This window comes from Aspergillus steynii (genome assembly GCF_002849105.1).
Source record: "Aspergillus steynii IBT 23096 chromosome Unknown P170scaffold_6, whole genome shotgun sequence".
Classification (NCBI taxonomy): Eukaryota; Fungi; Ascomycota; class Eurotiomycetes; order Eurotiales; family Aspergillaceae; genus Aspergillus; species Aspergillus steynii.
Window position 1 is genome coordinate 1,033,939 of NW_020194403.1, and position 25,752 is coordinate 1,059,690.

Genomic DNA, 25,752 nt, shown 5'->3' on the forward strand with positions numbered 1-25,752 from the left:
TTGTGGAACTGTGACATCGATGAACTCACATATTCCGGCCACTTTATAACTATGACGACACGTGATCCAACGGGGCCTTGTGTGTTATTCTTGCCGACGCACAGTTAAGGTGCCAGCGGCTTCCGCGAGCTTCTTGAATACTTGCGGTCCATCTCTCTCAACAATGATTATAGCAGTTGCAGGGGTGCAACCATACTTTACCTTGGACATCTAGTCCTGAAACCCATTATATGCTCGAGCAAATCCGTTATCTGGGTGTCCCCAGAATTTGCCGCGAGCGTTTATCTTGTCCTCAAGGATTTAAATTGATGCGGTTTTCATTTTTGATAGTTGCTATAGGTAGTCACTTGGCAGCTCGACATGTCACCACGAGTGGCAATATAGTGGAAGTTCATACTGCAACAAATGAACAAAATCCCACTACATATGGACCTGGCCAGTACTATTCGTTTACTGGAAATCTCGCAAATGAGATTGTGGCAAGAAAGCGGCGGGGTGACGAGAGTATTGAATTTACTGAGCTTATTAAAATCGACGCTCCTTATCCCCACTAGGTAGGTAAACTAGCTCACTGCTTTGGCTAGATGCAGTTCGGTCAGACTTTGGTTTCCAGGATCAGGAGGACTTGTTCACACAGAAAGTCCTCTATTCATATATGCCGTGTTCACACTGCATATATCGACAAGTTTCAACCAAGATGAGATAAACAGCTTTGTAACTTTCCTTCAAAATGTCTCAAGACATTTCGGCCTGTCTCTCTCTGCAGCATAAGAGACAGAATCCCAGACGCTTATTTTCCGAACCGCTTACACCTTTTTTACGGCACGTTGGCAGGTGCTTCCTTTGTTCAATTGATAGGCGAAACGAAGAACTCGACAGATCAGATCGTCTCGGCTCGAGGAGAACTTCGGATTACATTATCGCTTGCATCGGCCGCTTTGCCTTTTAAAATTCTGACTCTGTTGTTTGCTACAATCTGCTTTGCCATACTGTGTTTTACATTTGTTCCTTATTCTCTATCATATTCTCTGTTGCGCGTTTCTCATAACTGCTTTGATCCCCATTGCTTTGCGCTTTGCCTTTAAAAGAGGGTTTAGTTACGCTTAACAGGCAACCTGATCAGATGGCCGCCTTATTGATCGCTAATCCTTCCGCTCGATCTTTCTATTCTACTCCATATCAACTTACTACTACTTAATGAAAGAATCTCTAGCTCAACGAACTGCTTCCTCGATTGCTTTACTCCTTCTTTCTGACTTGATCACATCGCCTCAATCTTGACGAAACCACACATAACAGTCCTAGTACATACATTGCGAAACCGATCCGGCGCCATCCCATCCTTACCTGCAGTAGGACTTTGCCGTTTTCTCGATCCTTAAATCATTCTACTACTAATCAAGATACCAAGTCATTTGACGAACCTACCTTTGCGGCTGCATTCGCATGACAGACTGAAGTGATATTGCTTTCCCTTTGTTTTGCTTCAATCGATTCAATAATTTACTTTCAGACCGAGGGTCCTTGTACATTCTTTATGATGCATGTATCAGCTCACAAGGGTGTCCTGCTTATCGACTGCCCAATGCTGCATGGCAAGGAGGTCGATCGCTTGAGGTATATGGCTGTGGTATTATGTCCTGCTGGAGGCGGTGGTTCCTTTTGATACTACAGGACAATTCCAGCAAGACTAGATTGTCGTTATCAATCACAATGAGAAAGTACCCAGTTAACTTGCATTGCTAAGTAACAAGTAACATACTACATTAGTCGCATGTTCTAGTTCGAGAAAAGGGCCTTCTCTCGACAGAATGGAAACACCCGGGCCAACTGCCTGTCTCATAAAAGGTGGTCTAATTTACATGCAACGATCAGATGAGAGGATTTTCGGGGAAACCAGGATAGCCATTGAGCCCTTTGCGAACACTTCTCATCTAGAAATTCTTCATCTAGAGTGAAGTTGACCACCAAGGGAAAGGGACCCCCGGCAGACGCTATCGGTGGGGTGGCGGATTTAACGCCCTTCGGCACGGACATAAGCGCCTTACCCCAGCGGGAAACGCGTGACCCCGCCAGCCCTGGTGTACCCCGGAGTATAGAATTGCTTCTTCTTTTATTGACTATGCCTGATATCATGATTGAATGACAGGCCAGACCCGCGCCAAAAGTGCCGGGTTGCTGGGCCGCTCTACGAACATATCCAGATGCATTCTCCGCACTAGCCTGATTCAACGCACCCCGAAGCTTGCGAAAGATGGAAGAGGCAGCCTGTGTGGTCTGACCTATCTCACCGGGGGCTAACGGAGTTATCACAACACTTGTATCAAAGGCATTCTTTGGAGCAATGAGTCTAAGAATAGCGGATCCCCTGCAAGGGAGCTCAGCATATAAGTGATCTTCGGGATCGATATGCGCTGCGAAGAGAGCGTGTCTGGGATTCGAATTGCTCAGGTCTTATCTTGCCCGTGCTGCCTACACGGCGTGCAGATGAATCAACAAGGTCCACTTTGGTTAATTGTCGAATGCTGGAGAATTCGTGATGTGAGACATCCGGAATGCTAGCCTACACAGGGATACCGTTCTCCCGACTTACCGGACGCGCTCCGAACCACCTTCTTTATGGCCGCCTCCCCCCACAGAAAGGGCCATTGACAACATGCGCCAGGATGATCGATCGGCTGAGCGTAATAGCATCAGCCAGATGTGGCGAAAAGGATTGGCAGGAGGGTTGGCCGGATGCACGGTAAGTCATCTCCCCAGGACAACAAGGGATGGACGACGCGGTATGCTCACGAGGACGGACCGTTCATTGATCTCGTTGCAATTAATTAGGCTAGAACCGTCGTAGCGCCGCTGGAGAGAGTGAAGATTCTCTTCCAAACGGCTCACCCTGGTTTCGTGCACCACACAACTAGCCGCCTGGCCGTCCTCGATGCCCTTCGAACCATCCAGACATCTTGTGGAACCCAAGCGCTTTTCCAAGGCCATTCCCTCACATTACTCCGCACATTTCCTGATGCGGCCATCAACTTTCTCGCCTACGAACAGCTCCGCAGCGCCCTGATCACGGCGCCGGACGAAGATACTCCCTCCCGTCTCTTCATCTCGGGCAGTCTAGCGGGTGCTATTTCGATGTCATGCACCTATCCGCTTGAATTGATCCGGGTAAATCTAGCCTTTCAAAGCCGGCCCACGTCGTTGGTTGTGATTTGGAATCATATCTACCGCGATGGAGGCTTGAGGACATCTGCAGTCGCGAACTTTTATCGCGGCTATACTCCCACGCTGTTAGCGACTCTGCCATATGCTGGGATGTCGTTCTTTGCTCACGATCTGATCGGAGACTGGTTTCGTTCGCCCTTCCTGGCGTCGTATACGTCTCTTCTGCCCGCCGAACACATGCCATCTAGATTGACGAAGCGCATCCAACTAACTGCCCCTGCGGAGCTTTTATCCGGTGCTCTGGCGGGCATGGTGGCGCAGACAGTCTCTTATCCTCTCGAGGTCATCCGGCGACGCATGCAAGTCAGCGGGATGAACGGGGGACATATCAGCCAGGCAGGAATTGCCGATACGGCACGAACTATTCTCGTGGAAAGAGGGATACGAGGGTTCTACGTAGGGCTGACGATTGGGTATATCAAAGTCGTGCCCATGGTGGCGACAAGCTTTTTTGTTTACGATCGCTTGAAGTGGTATTTGGGCGTTTACTAGGACGGTACACCTGTATTATGAATAGACATGTATAATGCTAATAATGTCATATATTTGGATAGAACTTGAGGACGCTACCGCGACATCGAATTGCGGCCGTAGAATGACCACAATAATAGATTCCGGTACTATTATTGAACTACAAAACCCTTACCACTTGCTACTAGCATTATACCATCTGATCCAGTCTTCCCATATCCAGAGGCTAACTCCTATCATAGTAACATACGGCTAATTAAACCATTAACTGATCTCCTTGTCTACTTGAGTAAGAAGCTCTTCAACACCCCTATCAACGTTAGGCCCCTTCTCCAAAACTGCCCGACGACTTGCATCCCGGGGTCGGATGTCTGCAGAGAACGGCCCTGGTCTCAAACTGGCCCCATGCTGCTCCAAATCCCAGGGGTCGATTTCAACGCGACGCCCATTCTCGTAGCTATGACTGAAGGAAAAGGCCCACAGCATTCGCGAAACAACCGAGTTTAACGAAGTTTGGGCAAAATGACGACCCGCACACGCTCTCCTGCCGTATCCGAAGATCCCCAGCGGCAAATCCGGTTTCTCAATCCATCGGTCCGGACGGAATGATTCGGGGTCATCGTATACATTGGGATCCATGTGCATAGCCCACATGTTGACGATCACCGTTGTATCCTTCGGGATATGGTACCCCTGGTAGACGTCGTCGGCAGAAGTCGCACGGGGAATCCCCTCTGGCGTCGCTGGGCGCCACCGAATAACCTCATTAATGAAGACACTCACATGTGGTAGCTGCGCCATGTCCTCTTCCTTGGGCAACCGGGAATCTCCGACCACGGAATCCAGCTCTTTCTGCGCTTTTTCTACCGCAGAGGGATGCAAAACGCACGCCATAATGAAGAATCGCAGGATGGCCACACTAGTATCGGTCGCCGCTTCATAGAGAATCCCCATAAGATACCAGAGTTCTTCCTCTGGCATCCCATGTGCATCTTTCAGGGTGCGCACATATTTTGACCAGTTCCACTCTTTCGCATTGACGCCTTTCTCTGCGCTCGAAGAAAACAGAGTTGTCGCAGAATGATGCAACCCCTGGCTCTCCTTAATCCACGGCGCTATAGAGGGCGGAATCCGCTGTAGCGCAGGAAGACATTCGAACAGAAAGTTACCGGCCCCGATGGCTTTGACGAATTTGTGGGTGATTTCCTTGAAATCCCTCGACATCGGATCATTCACATCCACAGACTTGCCATACTGCAATGACAAAATTAAGCTCGCAGTGTAGCGATAAATGACAGTGGAGAAGTCCTTGGTCGAGCAGATTCCAGTCAATAGCCTCCTGGATTCAAAGTCCACGAGACCCTCGTACAGCCTCGCCATTCGGGGGTTCAACAGCGCGAGATGAATCCGATTGTGGGTCTTCCATCTCTCCCCGTAGGGGATCAAGGCCGTGTTCAGACCACCGGTCATATGGTCCGTCACCAAGGGCATATACGGGCGAGAACTGTAGATTTGGCCTTTGCCTCCTAGGAGCTCTTTGTTGATGGCATGGGTGCCCAGGATAACGAGGGTCCTGGGGCCGAGGGTGAGTCCAACGATCGATCCATACTTCTTATGCCAGTCATGAAATGTTTTCAAGGGGACTAGTCGGGCGAATTGATGGAGGTTGCCGATGAGAGGGAGAGGATCCGGGCCGGGAGGGAGGGTTCGAGGAGTTCTTTTCCACTGGATTAAGTAGAGGAGGAAGATGGACCCTAAAATGGTTAAGATAACAATCATAGCGATGTTGCGTTTCTTTTTCGAGTAGTAGTAATTGACTGTCAAAAGAACTTCACACATGATTGAGAAAGATAGGGAGGTTTATATTGGTGTAGAGTTCTCACAATGTGTGGCAGTAGTATTTGGGGGCGATTTTTATGCCTCTAATTTCCATGGAATACAATGATTTATTCAGAGAGTTAAACCGGTTGACGCGGAATTGAATTGGGGTTACAAGATGGGGAATGGCAAATACCAAAGCTGCAGGGAGGAAGACCACCATCCTGCAGGCAAACGGGTTAGATTATGACATACTCCTTTTGAATGACAGAGTAGGAACCAAGGAACCCTCAGTGATAACCTTTTTGACAAAAACAGCGTTCGTACTACATCAAACCCTCAGGGCATGTTGAAATCCGATATTGGCAGTAAATAAGAATGCTTGACGTCACACGCCGAAGTGCATGATTCTACTTCAAAGTGCTTACCCTGCGGATGATTTGATAGAGGATTTCCTGGACGTCATAATCTACATTTGCTGTCCCTTTTCGTCGAGTTCAAGATGATGGAACCCTAGTATAAGCCCATAACATAAGTGACCAATCAATAGTTTTCAGGAAGGGAGATATAGAGAGAATGCTCATATGGGAGCGCTACAACCATTTCGTCAATTGTCTTGTCTTTTTCGTCATTTCACAGGAAGAATAATAAACCTCACTACTTTGAGCCTAAAGGATCACGAGTACGTATAGGAAGACAAAAGTGTAAACTTCTAGCTTTGCCGCGTCATTTCTGATGCCGGTGATGCCTTTTGTGGAAGTACGACATGCTGCTCCAATATGAATAAGGAATGAGTCTCAAGAATGGCTGGTCATGTTAGTATTCTTCTATTTTAAACATTCAAAGTCTCTTTGCCTCACTTCAACACTCATGGAATATAAGATGGAAGTGTTAATCCGACTAACCCAGAGTTCAACGACGCCGGCTCGACCTTACTAGCCAGCCCTGCTACCTTGTTTTATCCTGAAAATGTTAGCCATCAGAACTAAGCCGCCCCATGAGATTCTCTCTGGCCTCCGAGGCCAGCAGGTTCTTATCCCAGAGTTGCGGTCCTTCTTTCCTACGGCTGGCACCGCAAACCCTAATCACGCAAAGCTTATCCCATCAACAAATGATTTCATAGACAGGTGAAGAAACATTCCTCGCTCGCTCATTTGCCTTGATATTTATTCTTTAATTAATTCTTTCGAAACTAACGTGCCAAAGTCTGTTCCCAGGAAATCCCAAGAAAGCCGAAAAGGTCAAATCGACTGACCTGGCGTTGCTGGCTTGTCTGTGGTGGCCCCATGCGGAGTTCAGAACCCTGCAGGTTCTCGCATTCCTCATAATATGGCTGCTTATGTGGGATGATGAGCTAGATCAAGTTTCAGAGTCTCTGTCGCTGGGAGGAGACTTCACGGCAAGTCAAAGATTCCGGGACCAGACGTTGCGGTACATGAGAAGGAGTCTAGGAATGGATGGGGATGAGAAGAGAAGCGGTTCTCCAGAAGAGTTTGAGAACCATTTCTTGGATAGATTTGAGCCAGTCGCTCAGTTCATTCGAGAGGAATATGACCCAGGTGAGTGATAGCACGCGTCTATCTCATCGAGAGGGTCCATGGCAACTAATACGCAACATAGCTCATAGAGAGATCATTTTGGAGGAAATGGAGTTCACCATTGAGATGTCATGTCTGGAACAACAATACCGCACCCAGGAGCGACTGCCGACTATCGATGAGTATTGGACCTATCGACTTGGCACAAACCTCATGGGAGTGGTTTGCGCTGCGACGGAGTTAGCCCAGAGATGATTGATACCATTTTATTATCCTGTACTAACTATTCATTTCAGGCTGAGTATGGACACAAGGCTCTCTCGTTCCACGCTCTTGCACCCATTTATGAAGGATATCTGTCTTCAAACCAATCGAGTGATCGCCATGTATGCATATTACCACCGAAGACCCATGCAGAGCTCATCACTGATAAGCCAACCAGAACCAACGATATTCTCTCTCTCCGAAAGGAAGTGGTTTGTTATCTCATAGCATGATTTAAAGGTCACTACTGAAAGCTTGATATAGGAAAAAGGAGAAGTGTGCAGTCTAATTCCTCTCCTATACAAGTCCAACGACTCCCTTCAAGAGGTCGTCGACATGGCTGTTCATCTGCTCAAAGATGCCATCGACGACCTGGACCAGTATGACTCAGGTCTAGCGATGCATCTCGGCGATAGATCCTGTGAAGCTTTCTTACAGTCTTGTTATGACTACTGTACTGGGTTCCTTCATTGGAGGTGTGTGATTTGCACAAAATTTCTCTCTTCGCTATGAGCCTACAACTAATCTGGATTAAGTCTTACAACCACCCGGTATAACCTTGAATCTGTACCAAGGGACGAAAATGGTTCAATGTTGCTGTCATTGAAAGTATAAAGAAGCTCAAAGCTTCGCTGTTCTCCCATCTTCTTGAACCTTTCCAGGACATTTTTGCTATGTTTAGAGTTAGATGATGCAATGCTTTGACGGGGTGTTGATTTCCAAGCCCCTGGTCTGTTACAATTTGCACTCACATGAATTGAAGAATAAAGTTGGTTATCAAGTTATAGTTTAAAGACTTTCCCTCATCATTTCTTTTCTTTTCCCTATTTTCAAATGATAAAACCATGTTCACTCACCTTCCTGAAGCATGATCAGGCATGAAAAACAAGTTACAACCGTGAGCTTAGCAAAGAAGGTTCCCTAGTTGGATGGTAAGCTCAAATTATTCGCGTTTCTGCATGCTCTTACCTGATCAAGTAGCATCGAGGTGTGGGTATTGAAGGTCTGGAAGATACCCACATACAGCCGACCCACGTTAGAGCTTATTTGATAGCTTATTCTTATTTTATAATCTCTTATTCTCCACCACCGACTCCGACGTTTAATTTCTAGGGGATTTAAACAAAGATGGCTTATTTATTATGTCAAAGGCTGAGTAGAGTTGAGTGCAATAAGGCGACATACATTTTCATCGTTCGTTTTGATTCCCCGACCTGTCATAACGGGAGGCGATGATTGCGTTGATCACTTTAATTTAAAGTTAACTAATCTCTTACCTACCCGGTGCCTGCCATGGTTTTGTACCAGAGTCTTCTCGATGAGGAGATGCCCTGCATACTGATTCAAAAAGGCTCAAATAACTACTAAGCCATGCCTGGATAAGTACTGACAGAATTTGTGGCATTAGAAACGACTCTAATCAGGATGACTATCAAACACAGCCGCCAGGATTTTGAAGCTGCCTTTCCCTCTCTGATCCAGCATATCCTCACACAAACGAAGCAATATGACGTCCCCGACTCGATGATAAAATGGTTTGAGAAGGTAGCTCTATCTTATCATGCCTGTCTATATTATCACTAACTCATATCGAAGTCTTTAATTTACAATACCGCCAATGGAAAGCTAAACCGCGGTCTCTCGGTCGTTGATACAGGTGCCATCCTGCTCAATCGAACTCTGAATGACTTGGAGCTCCACGATCTGAGCATCCTTGGATGGATGGTTGAGCTTCTCCAAGCCCATTTCCTCGTCCACGACGACATAATGGATAACTCGAGCACTCGGCGCGGCCAACCCTGTTGGTACAAGCAGCCAAAAGTTGGGCTTATAGCCATCAACGACGGCACTATGCTGCATTCTAGCATCTTCATGCTCCTCAAGGCCAGGTTCCGTTCGCACCCGGCGTATATCCAAATGGTTGAGCTCTTCCACGAAACTACGTTTCAGACTCTATTAGGGCAGCTTTGTGATCTCACCACGGCGCCCGAGGAGACGGTCGACTTGGAGAAGTTCTCTATGGAGCGATATCTCTGCATAGTGAAGCATAAGACGGCGTATTATAGTTTTTATCTCCCCGTGGCATTAGCACTGCATTATCTGCAGCGTGCGACAGCCGAGAATTTGCGCCAGGCACAGGGGATATTGTTCCGCATGGGCGAGTATTATCAGATTCAGGATGACTATCTCGATGTGTTTGGGGATCCTGATGTGACGGGGAAGGTGGGAACAGATATCCAAGATAATAAGTGTTCGTGGGTGATCAATGAAGCGCTCAGTCGGTGTTCTGAATCTCAACGTCGAATCCTGGATAAATGCTATGGTCGGAAGGATGGCATCGCAGAGATGAAAGTCAAATCTGTGTTCGATGAGCTCACACTCGACCAAGCATACCGGCAACTCGAGCAGGAATACGTGAAGGAGTTGCGGAGGATGATTGAGGCAGTTGATGAATCAGAGGGGTTGGACAAGAGGATATTCAAGGTGTTTTTATCGAAGATCTGCAAACGCGATAGATAGGTCTGCCCCCTAAATTCCAGCTTTCATGCATTAGATCGTCCTATAACCTGACTTCCCTGATAAGACAGGCGATGTTGAGATGGGATGGCGATGGCGAAGGGATATGATGTGATTGGCTCGTTCGGCTCCGCAAAAACGCGATCACGTGTGGCCCGACGCTGCAGTCTCGACACCTCAGGATCCCAGGCACCGAGCTTTTGCTGCCTTCTCCGTTTTCCATTCTTCGATGCTCATTCTTGATTCTTCCATCCTTCAACTCCGCCTCGAAAAACAGGAACTTCAACATGCTCGCTATAGTCAGTTCTAGTACCCCGAAAATGCTTATAAAGATATATTGAACCACATCTACCTTCTTCGCATTGCCCCAATGTCCACCTTCGATGGGATCGTTCAAGGTGTGTAGATTCCCCAAATGCAATGGATGAATGTGCCATTTTTCTAATAATAATGGTAGAATTTCCTTACATTCAGAGTCAGTAACTTCTAAAACCCGCTCCTTATTCTTGTTAAGTACTTAAGGATTTCAGTTGATTATTTCCGCAAAAGCCCGGAGAGGCCCCCTCCCCTGGCATGCTTCCTCAGTCATGTCCACAGCGATCATCTGCAAGGACTGGAGTCCTTTCGGACTCCTTTTATATACTGCTCCGCAGCAACCAGAGAGGTATCTATCCACATCGAAACCCTGGTGCCACCATAATTGAATGTCTGATGCTTATCAATGTCTAGATACTCTTGCGTATTGAAAAATATCCGCATCGCATGAACTTTAGCAAAGGCATCCTTGAATCAAGGACGTTACATTACAAACACTTATCTAAGCTCCTGGTAACTTCGCCAGCACTCGAGCCATGTTCATCAGCTAATGTTGTACATAGAGACCCATCCCCTTGAACTCGCCGACGGAGATTGAACTTACTCCTCGGCTATCCATCAGAGTTACTCTCTTGGATGCAAACCACTGTTCGGGATCAGTGATGTTCCTGATTGAGGGCAATGGAAAGGCTATCTTGTATACAGGCGACATTCGAGGTATGCTTGTTCATTGAAACAGAACTCGCTCGACGCGATGCTGATGAAAGTATTTTAGCGGAAACTTGGTGGGTCAATAGCCTTGCCCGGCATCGAATTCTTATTCCCTACACTCTAGGAAATAAAAGATTAGATACAATATACCTCGACAATACCTTTGCTCGCGCCTCTCACGTATCGAACACCTTTCCATCAAAAGCAGAAGGGATATCCGAGCTTCTGCGAAAGGTCGCCACTTATCCTGAAGACACTACATTCTATTTTCGTGCCTGGACATTTGGCTACGAGGAAGTCTGGATTGCACTCTCCGCTGCTCTCAACTCGAAGGTGTGCATCGTTCCTAGTGTATGTAGAAACAACAACTTGCTAATAAATTAGGTACACTTGGATCGATACCAGCTAGGTCTTTACAAATCGCTTGTCTCCCGGGGAACCGATGCCGACGAAGCGCCCGCCCTTTGTGGGTTCGAGCTCGGGAATCAATTTGTTCCAGGCTGTTTGAGTGACGATGAGAAGTCTCGCATTCACAGTTGTGAGCCGAGCGTACACTGCTCTGCAGTGCCTTCCGGAAAAACGGTCTATATCGTACCGATTGTCAACCGTGCTAAGGATGGGTCGAAAGTCCCCGAAGTAGGAGTAGGTGGCGGAGCTGGAGATTTGTATCAGATCCATGAGCTCGAACTGCCAGACGAATCCACGCTGGAGCAATTGGACAGGTTATGTCTTGAACAGATCCATGATCCACGAAGCCTGTCGCAAACGAGAAAGATAATTTCTGATGCGTTCAAGTCCAAAACAAAGGCTCTCTCATTGGACAGTTACGGAATCACAGATGACCATGAAATATCCCTGGAGAATCTTATCCGGATCCTCAGCCGGGGTAACTCCAGGGAAGACCTGTGGCAGAGTGTGATACAACACTCATCAGAAGTCCATGACAAACCTGGAGCTCCGCTACCCAGGATAATTGTACGTTTCCTTTCCTTAGAAGAATTTGTGGCTTTCCTGACATGTGAAAGCACTTCCCATACTCACGTCACTCATCTTATTCCGAGCTATGCGAGCTCATCGCTGCCTTCAAACCCAAAAACATAGTTCCCTGCACAGTTGATCCTTTCAACTGGGGCGAATATGTATCTATGCAGTCCTTATTTGGTCATCTCTGCTCGGGAACCGATTTCACTCATGATAAATACATGCGGGATCTACTATCTAACGATGATGGCACCCGCTCGAGAAAGCGAGCCCGCTCTGACGATGTAACGCCACAGTCAAGCCAGCTTACCTCCAGTGTGCCAGACAGTATTGTGGAATCTTCGGTTCCATCAAAACAAAAGCCACATTCAGACCATAACCAATCCCCATACGGCCTGGATGATCTTTCCACCCCCGTTGCAACCTCCCAAAAAGCTCCTGCTCCGATATTATCTTCCTTGGAAACAACATCCGACATAATTCCGTCACCAAAAGAACCTCTTTTCATACCGAAGTTATCTCCAAAGACTAAGCGAGTCAAGCACTCTGAAACCCGACAAGCCTGGGATTTTCTCAATAACGCTCGATCCGCAAACGCATTCCAACACCTCGGATCTCTCCCTTCATCGTGCCCTACTGACCCGGGAGGTGGGCCAAACGATATCACAAACTGCGATACAGAAAGAGTCATAAATGTCCTTGATACCATGGAAACGAATCCCAGTCATGAGAATGAATATACTCCTCAAGACCCGGGAACTCCGCCTCACCCACCCAGCAGCATAAGAAACATGGACCTCAGCCGCGAAGATGACGAGGTCATTGGCGACAGTCAAATAAGCCACACATTCTCTGTGTCTTCATCAGCTTTCGCTTCCCAGGAGCAGATCGTCGATTTCGATAGCGAAGACTCAGCACCACCTGACGAGCCAGATCACCATCAAGAGCAGCCAGAAAACCACCATTCAATCCCCCGATCTGATATTCCCGGTGATGACCAGGCGAATAAACACAATGCCATCAGACCCTCTTTAAGCCGGACCGAGTCGTCTCGCAACCGAAAGGCGGCTTACCTAGCCGCTCGAGCAGACAGCTTCGATGCGTGGGCTTCTATGTCACTTGTTTCGGCGGGAAACAATCACACTGAGGAGGAGATCGAGCTTTGATTTGCTGCTAACCCCCGGCGTCTAGAAGCTATGGATAATCTAATAGTAATAGTAAGAATCAAAATTTCAACTATACGCTTTAAAACAGACAATTGCATATATAGACATCATTAAAACAAAAAAATATCAAGAATAAATACAACAATAACAAAACTATATAAACATATCTCCAATTGTGGTATCAAATCCCATCCGATGAATGAAGAAGCCAAGGCAACAACATCCTCGTACCGGCATTGCCAAAATTCTCCAAATAAGCAGAGACCATCGGGTCGAGGCCGAATGATCGAGCTCGATCGACCCACTGCTTCCACGGCAGCTTCTGAAAAGCACCCCCCTCCGTGGACTGCATGTACGCCTTCAATTCTCTGACGTCGAATCGAGTCTCGCCGCAGACATGCGAGAAGCGAACCCCGGCGTCTTCGTCGGTCGTTGCGCGGGAAACGCTGTCAAGAATCTGACGAGCGGCTCGTTGTTCGCTGATCAAGTCAAAATACCCTTCCCAGTGGTCCGTGGCGGGGACGGCCTTCATCTCTCGGCTAAGCGCGAACACTGTTCCTATCACATTCGTTCTGGGCATTTCGGGACTGGTGATGCTGCTGGGCCGATGGATGTGGACTGCAGTGCCGAATTTTGCGCTTGCTTTCTCAAGAAACACTTCGCTCGCCCATTTAGATGCTGAGTATCCCGCTGTCAGTGCGGAAGCGGCATTCGAAGCCGGTGGGAAATCGGAAAGCGACCGCTCCGGGAACATGCTCTGACGGGACAGGCTTGCTATCCCTGCAGTGGAGATATAGTGAAATGGGATGCGACGAGGAAGGCAAAGTCCAAATAGGAATTTGGTCGATAAGACGTTCGCGGCTCGAAGCGAGGCGTATGGCTTGAGGAAGGACACATCAGCGCCGTTGTGGATGATGCAATCAACGGTCGCAGTCAAAGATGATATGTCTTTTGCACTCAAACCTAGGGTAGTATGAGCGAGGTCACCACTGTACAGGTGGATCTTTGGAGATTGAACGCAAAGCTGTCTAGGCGAACCATCATCGGATGACCGAACGGCGATGCAATGGATCCGCTCGATTGATGGATCTTCGACCAACTGCCGAAGAAGGGCTTTCCCAAAGGAGCCAGTGGCCCCGGTGAGGATGACCTCTTTCACCTCAGTCGATAGACCTTTGGACTCTGCTCGATCGAGGTCTTCAGGAATCGTCGTCTCCACATCCCAATCAATGGAAGTTTTGGCGCGTTGGGCACTCGTGGTCATTCCAATGAGAATAGCCATTTCTTCGAATGTGGATGCCTTGAAAAGACTTGCTATCGGGACCTTCGCGTTCGTAATTTGTCGGATTCGCGCCTGAAGCTTCAGCAAATGAAGCGAGTTGCCGCCCAGTTCGAAGAAATTCGACTGTTTGGTGATGAGGGTGTCGGTGACCGGAAGATACTCCTCCCACAACTCTTTGAGCTTCACCTCAATGATACCAAGTCCGGTGACCTCGGTCGACTGACGGAAGATATGCTTAAGTGGTAATTGGTCAAGCGCCTTTCTGTCAACCTTGCCACGTCCCGTGAGAGGGATATGTTCAATGGGATTAATTATTGCTGGCTTTGCATAGGCAGGCAGAGGCAAAGCTCCGAGGAGTGTCTTGATGAAGCCATCGGTATCGGCAGGTCGAAGAGCATGAGCAAACACGATGAACGTGACAAGATATTGATTATCGCTGTCGCCCTTGGCAATGGTTGCGGCGTCCGTTAGGGTCCCTTTTGACGATTGCATGATAGCATTAGAGATCTCATCTAGCTCAATGCGCATGCCACGAAGCTTGATCTGAGAATCACCGGAGATGCGTCCCCGATATTCAAGGTTACCATCGCTCAGTATCCGACCATAGTCGCCGGTCCGATACAGTCTCAAACCGTCTAGGTCTATGAAGCGCTTGTTTGTTTCATGCTCGCGATTCAGATAGCCCTTTGCAAGAGCGGACCCACCAACGCAGATCTCACCCGGCCATCCAGCTGGTACTGGCCTCAGTCGTTCATCGAGAATTATGAGATTGTAACACGGTAAAGGCCGCCCAGCATGCAAGGAATCAGCGTCACTTTGAATCTGCTTGTATGGTATGATACCCATTGTACAGGCGATCGAGATCTCGCAGGGGCCGTAGGCATTGATCAAAGTCAGATCGGAGAGGCCGAGTCCTGCGAACGCCTGAGTTGTCGCATAGCCCATCTTTTCGCCACCAGAAACGGCATGCCGCCATGATGAGCATTTATCGAGGATCTGACCTGCTTCTGATATCCAAAGGGAATACTCCGAGGGTACCGCCAATGTCAAGGTAATGACCTCGTTCAGGATCAGATATGCAATCTCCAATGGGTCGCTTCGGCTGTTCGTCATGACCAGCGTTCCGCCATGCACCAGGGAGGTCAGCATCTGAAAAATTGACGCGTCAAATATATGAGAGCTCTGTTGTAACACCACCGGTCTACCGAATTCAAATTCTTGCTCGACGGCTTGGATGTGGCACTGCAAATTCTCGTGGCTGAGTAAAACCCCCTTCGGCTTACCAGTCGTTCCACTGGTGTAGAGTAAAACGGCCGTGTCTCCTCCGTTGGCACCATAAAAGTTCGTTGAAACGCTAGCCAGAAGATCGTCGTTGAGTTCGATAATGCTGAGATCGTTATCGTGCTGTAAATATCGCACCGAACTTGCATCTCTGCACAAAATTGCGGAGGGATGGCAATCATCCACAATCACTGCAAGTCGTTCGACACCATGGTCCAGGTCAACTGGCACATATATAGCACCCATTGCCCAGATTCCGAGCAAGGAGCACACTGCATCGACAGAGGCCCCGCAGGCCACCACAATGAAGTCATCTGGTCTTGCACCAGCCTCGGAGAGAATCGCCATGATGGACCCTACCCTCAAAATCATGGCCCGATAGGTGAGACTCGCTCCGAATTGGTCTTTCAGGGCAACAAAATCGGGATATTGCTCTGCCATAGTGTATATGCGTCTCAAGAGGCCTCCTGACCAAGGACAGTCCAACTCTGATCCGTTTCCGAGATGCTGCTCTGACACCAGCTCGGATGAGTTCAAAAAATTATAATCCATCAACGGGCGTTCTTGGTTCTGGGACAAAGTTTGGATCAAACGGGAGTATAGAGACACCAAAAGCTGGACATCTGCGCCGTCATAGAGATAATCCTGTGCCCGAAAGGATAAAAGCGTCGTGCCGTCAACATCCTCCAGGATGGTGATCACCAAATCTTGGGGCTGACGAGCATCATCTGATGTCAAGTACTGCAAGACTGAATTGTCAAACACAACATCATGCGTGACTCCAGCGATGTAGTTGACCATGACCTGGTACAAGGGGGTATGCACTTCAGTGTCCGAAATGTCCTTGTGGGAGGATATGGTCGCTTGAATCGCGCTCGCGGAATGGCTCAACGCGTCTAAAACCCTGGACCGGGTCTCTTGGGCCAGACTTGAGAACGTCTGATTCTTCCGCGGTTCGAAAATGAGCGGCAGAATCTCCACCAACAAACCCACAACCTTTTCGAACCGAGAATCATCCCGGTTGGCATTCGCAATCCCAATACAGAATCTATCAACCTGGAGGATTTGCTGTAGGAACAACTGTATTGCGGCCAGATGAAACTGAAATGCCGTGGTTCCAATACGCGAGCTGGCCTGTCTGATCTTGTTCGAGGTGTCCACGTCTAGACGGTAGTGCTTGCGAGTCATCTCATAGGTTGTCTGTGCCAACCGGAAGCTTGACTTGGTGAAAGGGAATAGAGGGAGAGGGGATGGCACTTCGTTGGAGCAAAGACCACCGTGTGTCTTTCTATCTTCTTGAGCAACTAATTGAGCCGCTCGCCGCTGCTCGTTGGCGAATGTCGCATATTGAGCGGCAACGGGTGGAAGAGACTTGGGGTCCATGTATGCAGCGGCGAACTCGCGAAGCACCAATTGCCAACTAACTCCATCCATGGCAAGATGGTGGTGGCTGAATATAATCACATGGTAGTCCTCGCTCTGTGAAATCACAGAGATAGCCATCGTCTCTCCTTCGACCAGGTTGAACAAGCGGCTTTGATGATTGATAAACTCCTTAGGTACTTCCAAGGGGTCCGTACTGTTGATTTCCGTCCAGAGCACTCTTGGATCTTTCAAAATTGCCTGGTTGGGTATTCCATCCGGTGCTTCGGAAATGAAAGCTGTTCGCAGTGATTCATGCCTCCTTGCCACCGTCGTTACAGCAGATTCTAGCCGCTCCTTATCCAGATGGCCGTGTATCTCGTACTGAATAGTGCAATTATACATTGTCGGGTCGTCGATGGAGTTAAGCATGAACCACATCTTTTCCTGTTCGATGGAAAGTGGCTCAGTTCGCTCCAGAGAAGAATCCATCTGATGCTCGAGGGCTATCGGGTCTGTATCTTGGACATAGACAGTGACTAGAGGAGTTGTCTCAACCGTGTAGCTCGTGAGTGATGCGGTTTGAGTAGTGAATGTATCTCGAGGCTTGGATATGTATGACAACGTATCCGATACCCCCTTGTCATTCCAGTACACTGAAGTGATATCTGGCTCTCGGTCCAAGGGCTCTTCTAGTATACGCTCGGTATCTTTCGGAACGGCAACTGATCTTGCAAAAGCATACTCCGCAGCTTCTCGGCACACTAATTATTGAGGTTAGTTAGGTGGCAATGATGCTCTCCAGGAGTATTCTTACAGTTGGTAAGCGATATTCCCCCAAGGACCTTGAGAATTGAGACCTGGAATTTCAGCTCAGTTTGAAGCCAGCTCCTAATCTCAATGGCGAGCAACGAGTCGATTCCAAGCTCAATTAGAGGCCTCGTGGGGTTTGCAATGGGGGCAGACAATTGGAGTAATCCCTGCAACATTTCCATGAACGCCTCTTGAATAATGGATTCAACAAGGGCCAGATCACTAAAAACATCAAATTTTTCTTGCAGTGGAATCTTTATGTTGGACTTCTCGGTAGCCGAATCAAAGTCTCCGACCACTTGGAAATGCGCAAATTTGGGGTCACGATACCACGGTGGTCTGACCTGACCAGGAGGAACGTGCAGGCCAGTTGAGAAGCAAGGAGACTCCAGGGCAGTTGTTTGACCGACACGGATAGCCTCTGTGAAGATGCAGTGAAAGTCAGGCTCCGCGATCGCCATCAAGCCTGCCCTGCGCAAATGTTCTTCATGCGTCTTCTTTCGGGATACAACCCCAAGACCTAGGACCATACCAATGTCAACGCATGATCCGACCAAGCCCCGTTGACGTCGTTGTTCGGCAATTGCTTTCATGTACTGGTGAAAAGTCAGTGAGAGCAATTGGCAAAAAGCACACAGGCTCGAGGGAATAAGAGAGAGAGGAATCAAAAGGAAGAAAAATAGAGTCTGTATCCACTTACCATATTTGCTGCAGAGTAATTGCTTTGACCGGCATTCCCAATTAGTGAGGCTGTAGACGATAGCATGATGAAGAAATCCAGAACCGGATCGGAGAAAAGCTCGTCCAGCCTGGCGCTTCCCTCTACCTTTGGCCTCAGGACACGAATAAAATCTTCAAAGGTCATCTTGAAGAATGCAGCATCTGCCAGCACCATAGCGCCGTTGACAACGCCGAGGATTGGCGGCATTGATTTAACGATTTGATCGTGAGCATTTTGCAATTCAGGTCCGTTACACACGTCTAGGCTCAGGACCATCAGTTGGCAACCTTGAGACCTCAGCTCCTGGTGCCACCGAGCCGGCTTTGGGGATCGGCTGGCGATGGCAATATGTCGGACATTATTTGAAACCATCCACCGGCAGAGTGACTCGCCAAGCTCACCCGTCATTCCAACCAGGAAGTAAGTTGCATCGCTGCGAAGGAACTCTTTTGGATCCAAACGTTCCACTTGATATTCAATCCTGGTGTCCGTGAACCGTTCTACTGCACATACTGTCGTGGTCTCAAGGCTGTCTGTATTGACGAATTCTCCAAGCGCCTTATCATTGGACAGATAGTCACTCCAGAGTAATTCCAGCACGGCCATTGTTGAAGATGATTTGCTCAGACAGTTTGATGACGGAGTTGCTCGTCGTGAAAAGTAGCATTGCGAGTCAATCGTAGCACATGCCTCCGGAATGGCCTCAAAAAGACGTTCACATAGCGATGTTGGATTAGGTTCAAGATTTATAAGCAATGAAATGTCCGCTGGAAGGATCTGTCGAAGGTTTCTTAGGGTCGCATGTGGGTGCAAGTAGATAGTTGATCCGCCAATCTTGGCAAGGGCTTTATCAGAAGTAGCCAGTCTCATGAGCGGCGCGCGCTCTTTCAGAAACAAGGAAAGCACATTCGCTAGCACGGGATCGTTGGTGAAAATGACGCTTGTTCCATATTTGGTAGATTCGTGCAGCCTAGTGGCAACAAGCAAGGCAGTTAGGAGTTTCAGGACAGTAGGGGCCGAGTCCTCATCAATGGTGTCATCCAGCATGAATTGATTGTTGGCAGTGATAAGCTGTCCTTGAGACGATGTGAAAGCAAGGGTCATGGCTTCGTGCCCTTCCTGTTCCATCATACCAATGCATAGATAAACACACGTACCATCATAGATTCTGAATGCCATTGATGAGCATGCAATCACCTTCACGGCAACGGGAGACTCGTTGTTGTCTTCCAAGGAGTGAGATTGAACCAATTTCTGAGCCGAAGATATTCCCAGTGACAGACCCTTTGTAATAGGCCGGTATCTCGAGTTGAATCGATCATTCATATCCTTTGCATGAACAATCCGTGGAATATAAAGATGGCCATTTTCGATTGCCATTTCACGCTCTTGAGCCCAGAGAACCTGATTCTCTTCCACACATGCTTCAGCTCCCTGCACAAACTGCGCAAATAGAACCGCCAGGATTGAGGATTCCAGTGCCTTCGGACTGTCAATATCGAGGAAGGTGAGGTTCAAACTCGGCGACTCGGTTGCCACTACTCGACCAAGCCCAACAGTCATGGCACTATAGGCATCGGCCTGTTTGTAGCCTTCGGTCACCCAGAAAACATTCTTAGACTGCTGGAAAAGGTTTTGAAGGGCGCGAAACTTGGTCGGGGTCATGTCCTTAAACACTGGCTCGTCTAACTCTTCCAGGTTCAACACGTACGCTGGAACCCGGATTCTTCCGCGCAATATGTCATCAACGGACAGGGCATGAGAGATGTTGTTGCTCCAGGGGTTGAGATGCCATTGAAGTTCGCCTATTAGACGAGCTCCGAGGAACGAGTTGCCGCCGATAATAAGAATGCTATCCTCCAACGGGGCCATGCTCGCCACTTCCAGGGGCCGATAGACCGTCTCAAAGGGAGCCCCTTGAGCTCTGGAAATCATCAGCGAGTGACAATGTGATGAAGGCTCGGCGGTATCGTAGGCTATGGAGTCCACTCCGGAGAATCCACAATCCTCCAGTACTATGTCCCAATCTCTTTCGGAACGGACCAAAGATCCCCCATATTCCTCATCAGTCAGGGCTAAATCGTGAACATGGTCACGAACAAAGCATCCGAAAAATGACATGCCGGTCACTCCGGCCAAGAGTAAGATGCCTCCCGGTTTCAACAACTGGCGGGCATTTTCTAGTGATGAACATGCATCATCAAGGCTGCAAGGAAAGGTATTCGCAATTATGAGGTCATATGTATGAGCTTCATACTGCTCTGGAGGCAAATTAACGATATCCAGAGCCATGTACTGCAGCTTATCGCCTCGCGATGTCAGTCCAGCTTGCGCAACCCGTACAGTCTCTGGAGATGGGTCCGTCAGCAAATACGACGTAAAGGCGTCTTGTAGTGAGTCCAGAACAAGCTCTGTCGTAGCCCCATTGCCGGCAAAAAGCTCAAGGATCTTCATGCGAGCAAACTTATGTGCAATTTGCTTAACAGTGCGCGCGATGTGGTCTCGTATGCGACAGGCCCCAAAACTAGATTCCAAGTACCGATCCCGCGCCGTGATAAATTGCTGATGTCGGTCTTCGTCAGACACGAGAGAGGCGTTTCGAGCAGCTTGAATTAATTTGATGTCCAGAGTACTTGAATCGCTAACCTCAAACCCTGCCAGATCCCCGTCAACGACGGTCTCTGATGTCGGCGTGATGCACTCATTGATCTGGAAAAAGTCATGGGCGAGCCTTTCGCATTCCGCCAGCGAAGTTAGATAACGATCGTTAGGAAACCTGTAATCAGAGACCACCATGTCAAAAGAAATGTCTTGGTCCCAGACAGTTGTGTGGAAGAGATGTCTGTCATGCTCCGTTGAGTAGTCAGCGAGGGCCACGCAGCTGAATCCTTCTATTTGAACAAGACAGCTGCCGTCTTGGTTGTAGATCTCAATGTCACCGGTAAAAGCAGAGGGCGAGTCTTGGGTGGGGGCGCAGAAATGAGTAATGTAGGCATCGACGTAGAGTAGCTGGTCTCCTCCAGAGAATGCTTGCAAAAGGTGAGGGTTTAATGTCATGGACTTCGCTCTCCTGGGGAGAAAAGGAGTTCGGACACTCCTGATGGTGGATCAGTAAACATTGGAGCACCTTGTAGACGAATTATGAAAGGGAACTTACTCATCACCTGGCGCTGCAAAGGCAATAAAAAGGGCTTGAAAACAGGAATCGAGAGAGGCTGGGTGTATGGGGAACGAGCTTTGGAGCCCAACCACTCGTGCCGAAGTCTGACACATCCTTCTTTCCGCGCCTAGAAGACCCCTGAACACTCCAGTATACTCCAAGCCAACACTTGTCTTATAGAAGCGGTCAATATCTACCGCAGACAATTCCGAGTAATCATGTGTCTTATGAGGAAGCAATGTGACATCAGGGCTTCCCAGTTGAACTCGAATTCTCGCGATAAACCTGATACTCAAGGGATCTGTTCCATCAATCTTGCCGGCGCAGCATGAAAATTCCACATCAGAGGCATTTGCATTCCCAGAGGTGTCCCGACTCAAATAAGAGATGACTTCTATTCCAGCAGAGCCCTCGTCGAGACTTATGCCACGTCGAATATCGAGGTCATACAGCTCGATCAACTGATATGGCTGCTCCCACGAGCTCAACGCAGCCTCCACAGCCATGACACAGTAACCAGCCGCAGGAAACAAAATATCGCCTTGTAACTTGTGGTCCTGCAACCAAGGTATCTCGTGTGGATGTAGAACATTGCGCCATCGTACCTGATGTTCAGATTTCTCGAGACACGGACCCAAGAGCTCATGTGGTTGCTGGCGACCCCTGTATTCCTTTGAAATACGAGTCTCTTTCCAGTACACGGCATCATGGTCCCATGGATAAGTCGGAAGATCCTTCAGCATACGGAAGTTGTGGTGTGTGCTACCGTTGATGGCGGTCTGGAACTTGCTTAGGCTAACAGCAGAAGAACTCAGGGTCGTCCACAGATTGCCCACGCAAGTACCAATGGCCACGATATCATTCTCGCCGCGTTTCAAAGTTCCGTAATAGGGGATTGGAGGTTGTTTCATGTTTTTGAAAACCTGCGACGTTGGCCCTGCCAGCGCTGCATGAGGACCAATTTCAATGCCAGCATCAAATGGTCCATGATCTCTAATCGCTTGCTCCAGAGCATTGGAGAAGAGTACTGGTTGCAGCAGATTCTGTACCCAATAATTATTGTCGACTTTGTCGGAGCTTGAATCCATTTCGAAACCATGCACGGAGGATATCCATGTACATAAAGGCTGCGCCGCAGTGTATTCAATCTCACACTGTCGTAGGGACTCAAGATACGGCTGTGCACAGACCTCCATGAAAGGCGAATGGTATGCCTTGTCAACGTGAAGCATACGTGCAAAAGTCTCCCTCTCCTGGAGCTCTTCCAATACCTTTTCCAAGACCGATCTCTCTCCGGAAATTGTTGTTGAAAGGGGTGCGTTGCTGGCGGCAGCAAAAATTCGATTTGAATATCCTGAACGCTTACAGATTCTGCGAGCCTCGGAGAAGCTCACACCCACTGCCATCATTCCAAGTGCAGGTTCGACTTCTGGTTCTTTCCGTTTCGAGTAGAGCCCCCTGTAATAGGCGATTGTTATTGCCGCCTCAGGTGTTAAGCAGCCAGCAGCGTATGCCTGAAAATACAATCTATGAGCAATGTTTCACTTTCACCGTGATGAGGGAAATCTTTACTTACCGCTGCAATCTCTCCGCTACTGTGTCCAATGACGACTGAGAATTGGATGTCAATACTCCGCAAGAAATCTACCAGAGCGATCTGTATGGCTGTGCAGAGTGGCTGGGAATAGGCGGCTTCGTTACATCTTGAATCGTGCTTGTCGGCTTGTAACTGCTGTCGAAGGGACCAGTCAGGCGATTCAGGAATTTGGCTCAAAGTATCGTCTAGGTGGTCAATTGTAGAAGAGAAGACATGCGATCTCGAGATCAGGTCACGGCCCATCGTCGGCCATTGCGCACCCTGGCCAGTGAATACTCCAAGGATACGGCCTCGGCCCCCGGACTGCGAAGTATTGCTGCTATCTAGGCTTTTTCCTGGTCTTTCCGCACCCGCTTTTAGGTCCTGCAGCTGCACCAGGATCTGGTCTCTTGAAAATCCAGTGACATAATCTCGGGATGGAAAGATAGAGCGACGCTGTAGCGTGTGTGCAAATGATCCTAAATCAGTGGAAGGGTTGCTCTCTAGATAGGCAATATATGAATCAACCAACAATGATAATGACTTCTCTGAATATGCGGAAAAGGGCAAGAGTACAAAGTCGTCTTGGCACTCTGAAACAGTGTCCGTTTGACACGATTTGCACAAACTTGAACCACCGTGCAGGGATGAATCGTAACGTTCAAGGATCTATAAGAAAGGTCAGTAAAGTACCACGTCTCAGAATCCGAATCTATCTTACACAATGTGCATTTGTGCCTCCAAATCCAAAGCTGTTCACCGAGGCACGATATACTTCTCCTTCAGGCCAGGCTTCAGGCGCAACTGGGACCTGCAGGTTGTTGTAGAACGGTAAAATGCTGGGGTTCAGGCGGCTGAAATGCATATTCGGTGGAATGGTCTTGTTCTGAAGTGCCAGTGATGCTTTCAAAAGGCCAGCAATACCAGCCGTTCCCTCGGTATGGCCCACTACTGTCTTGATGGAGCCAACGTAAAGGGTATTCTCTTGGTTTTCACTTAGACCCGTTGCACGGGGGAAAAAAACGGACTTGATGGCTTCCGCTTCAATAGGGTCACCTGCAGGCGTCCCCGTTCCGTGAGCCTCGAAATACTGACATCTTTAAGTTAATTAGTAATCCATTCCTGCGTTTACAAGAAGTCATAACATACCGTTCGGACTCCTTTGACGGATCCAATCCAGCCTTTAGGTAAGTCTGTCTGATAAGATCAGCTTGGCTTTCAGCGGACGGCATCGTGATGCCATTTGTCCGTCCATCCGAATTCACAGCCGTCTCCCGAATGACACACTCGACGGTATCTCCATCTCGAATCGCGTCCTTCAGAAGCTTGAGAACCACGACGCCGATCCCTTCACCTCTTGCGTAGCCGTCAGCATTTGCGTCCCACATGCGCGACTGGCCCGTTGGGGAAAGCATATGCAGTTTGGATTCTGCAATAAACATCTCGGGGCCAAAGATCAAGTTGGCACCGGCTGCGACGGCAGCCGTGCACTCTCCTTGACGAAGAGCCTGGACTGCCTGATGAACGGCAACGAGACTCGATGAACAAGCGGTATCCACGGTGAGAGAGGGGCCTTTCCAATCGAAGAAATACGACACTCGATTCGACAGGATACTCCGAGCGGTGCCGGTGGCGTTGTACTGGGGAAGAGACTCGGGATCCCGAGCCTGAACATCGTAATAGTCGGCACACATGAGACCAACGTACACGCCGGTTGGCGTTCCCCGCAGAGACTCGAGCGATAGTCCCGCAAACTCTAACGACTCGTAGACGGTTTCGAGGAGCAGACGGTGCTGGGGATCCATCGCCACCGCCTCGCGCGGGTTGATGTTGAAGAAGTTGGCGTCGAACCTCCGTGGATCCTCGTCCAGGAAGTACGAGTGAGCGATATTCGAGGTGCCATGGTGTGAACTATCCTGATGCCAAAAGCCATCCACGGCAAAGCGTTCCGCCGGTATTCGCCTACTGACGTCTCGGGGCTGCGATAATAGGGCCCAGAGTTTTGGGGGATTGTCAGCACCGCCGGGGAAACGACAGGCGCTCCCTACGATGGCCACTGGTTCACGCGGCGGCAGCATCGTTTTCAGGGTGGGTGACGGCGAGAATCCCCAAACCCCAACCCTCCGGTAGCCAGATTAAAAGAGTCACGGTGACGGAAGGTTAATTTTTGAGAAAGGAGAGTGAGGTTGTCGCGCCGTGCGACCTGGATCTGGCGAGTTCGCGAGGGAGCGTCCATACCCAAATGAGACTAAAGGCCAACGCCAACGTCGAGGCCACGGAATCGGCGCTCCGTGGCCTCAGCTAAGAAATTAGTAGAATTATTCTAACGAGAACAATCGTAGCCGTAATCATCATAAGACGCCTCGCGGCCTCTGGCCCTCAGCATCCCTGTCGCGCGAACGACATTGGCGTGGGGTCCGTGTGCAGGCGAGTGGAGACGAAGCCATGTCTCACGGTGACGGATGTGAGGCTACAAAGAATGGAGGCGGACAGAAGATGGCATGAGAATGGGGACTTTTTTTACCCCTCAGCGGCGCAATGTAACCTTCCGTTG

The 25,752-nt window shown here is 48.9% G+C and overlaps 6 protein-coding genes across 6 annotated transcripts; 4 read left to right on the forward strand and 2 right to left on the reverse strand.

The window, feature by feature from the left end:
- Nucleotides 1-2,656: 2,656 nt before the first annotated feature.
- P170DRAFT_448486 (mitochondrial carrier) lies at nt 2,657-3,714 on the forward strand (the record flags this gene model as incomplete). The annotated part of the gene is made up of 2 exons (XM_024850966.1): nt 2,657-2,743; nt 2,833-3,714. 2 exons carry the CDS (start codon nt 2,657-2,659, stop codon nt 3,712-3,714), a joined length of 969 nt encoding a protein of 322 aa, XP_024701990.1.
- A 243-nt stretch (nt 3,715-3,957) lies between these two features.
- Nucleotides 3,958-5,472, reverse strand: P170DRAFT_363096 (cytochrome P450; the record flags this gene model as incomplete). The annotated part of the gene is made up of 1 exon (XM_024844554.1): nt 3,958-5,472. The coding sequence occupies one exon, from the start codon at nt 5,470-5,472 to the stop codon at nt 3,958-3,960; it is 1,515 nt and encodes a 504-aa protein (XP_024701991.1).
- A 1,008-nt stretch (nt 5,473-6,480) lies between these two features.
- On the forward strand, nt 6,481-7,928 carry P170DRAFT_427990 (terpene synthase family protein; the record flags this gene model as incomplete). The annotated part of the gene is made up of 6 exons (XM_024847819.1): nt 6,481-6,638; nt 6,718-7,070; nt 7,132-7,271; nt 7,346-7,435; nt 7,578-7,789; nt 7,850-7,928. 6 exons carry the CDS (start codon nt 6,481-6,483, stop codon nt 7,926-7,928), a joined length of 1,032 nt encoding a protein of 343 aa, XP_024701992.1.
- Nucleotides 7,929-8,738: 810 nt separating this feature from the next.
- P170DRAFT_361734 (FPP/GGPP synthase family protein) lies at nt 8,739-9,833 on the forward strand (the record flags this gene model as incomplete). Its single annotated transcript, XM_024844481.1, has 2 exons — nt 8,739-8,858; nt 8,910-9,833. 2 exons carry the CDS (start codon nt 8,739-8,741, stop codon nt 9,831-9,833), a joined length of 1,044 nt encoding a protein of 347 aa, XP_024701993.1.
- Nucleotides 9,834-10,117: 284 nt separating this feature from the next.
- Nucleotides 10,118-13,003, forward strand: P170DRAFT_411929 (putative DNA repair protein; the record flags this gene model as incomplete). The annotated part of the gene is made up of 11 exons (XM_024846915.1): nt 10,118-10,228; nt 10,288-10,305; nt 10,361-10,494; nt 10,560-10,658; nt 10,709-10,862; nt 10,921-11,189; nt 11,241-11,831; nt 11,882-12,121; nt 12,200-12,465; nt 12,562-12,727; nt 12,785-13,003. Exons 1-11 carry the CDS (start codon nt 10,201-10,203, stop codon nt 13,001-13,003), a joined length of 2,184 nt encoding a protein of 727 aa, XP_024701994.1. The 5' UTR covers nt 10,118-10,200.
- A 105-nt stretch (nt 13,004-13,108) lies between these two features.
- P170DRAFT_411931 (polyketide synthase) lies at nt 13,109-25,452 on the reverse strand. Its single transcript, XM_024846916.1, has 7 exons — nt 24,348-25,452; nt 23,920-24,295; nt 23,199-23,867; nt 21,620-23,136; nt 18,442-21,559; nt 17,746-18,337; nt 13,109-17,692 (listed from the first exon to the last, which is right to left on the reverse strand). Exons 1-7 carry the CDS (start codon nt 25,274-25,276, stop codon nt 13,185-13,187), a joined length of 11,709 nt encoding a protein of 3,902 aa, XP_024701995.1. The 5' UTR covers nt 25,277-25,452; the 3' UTR covers nt 13,109-13,184.
- Between the last annotated feature and the right edge of the window lie 300 nt (nt 25,453-25,752).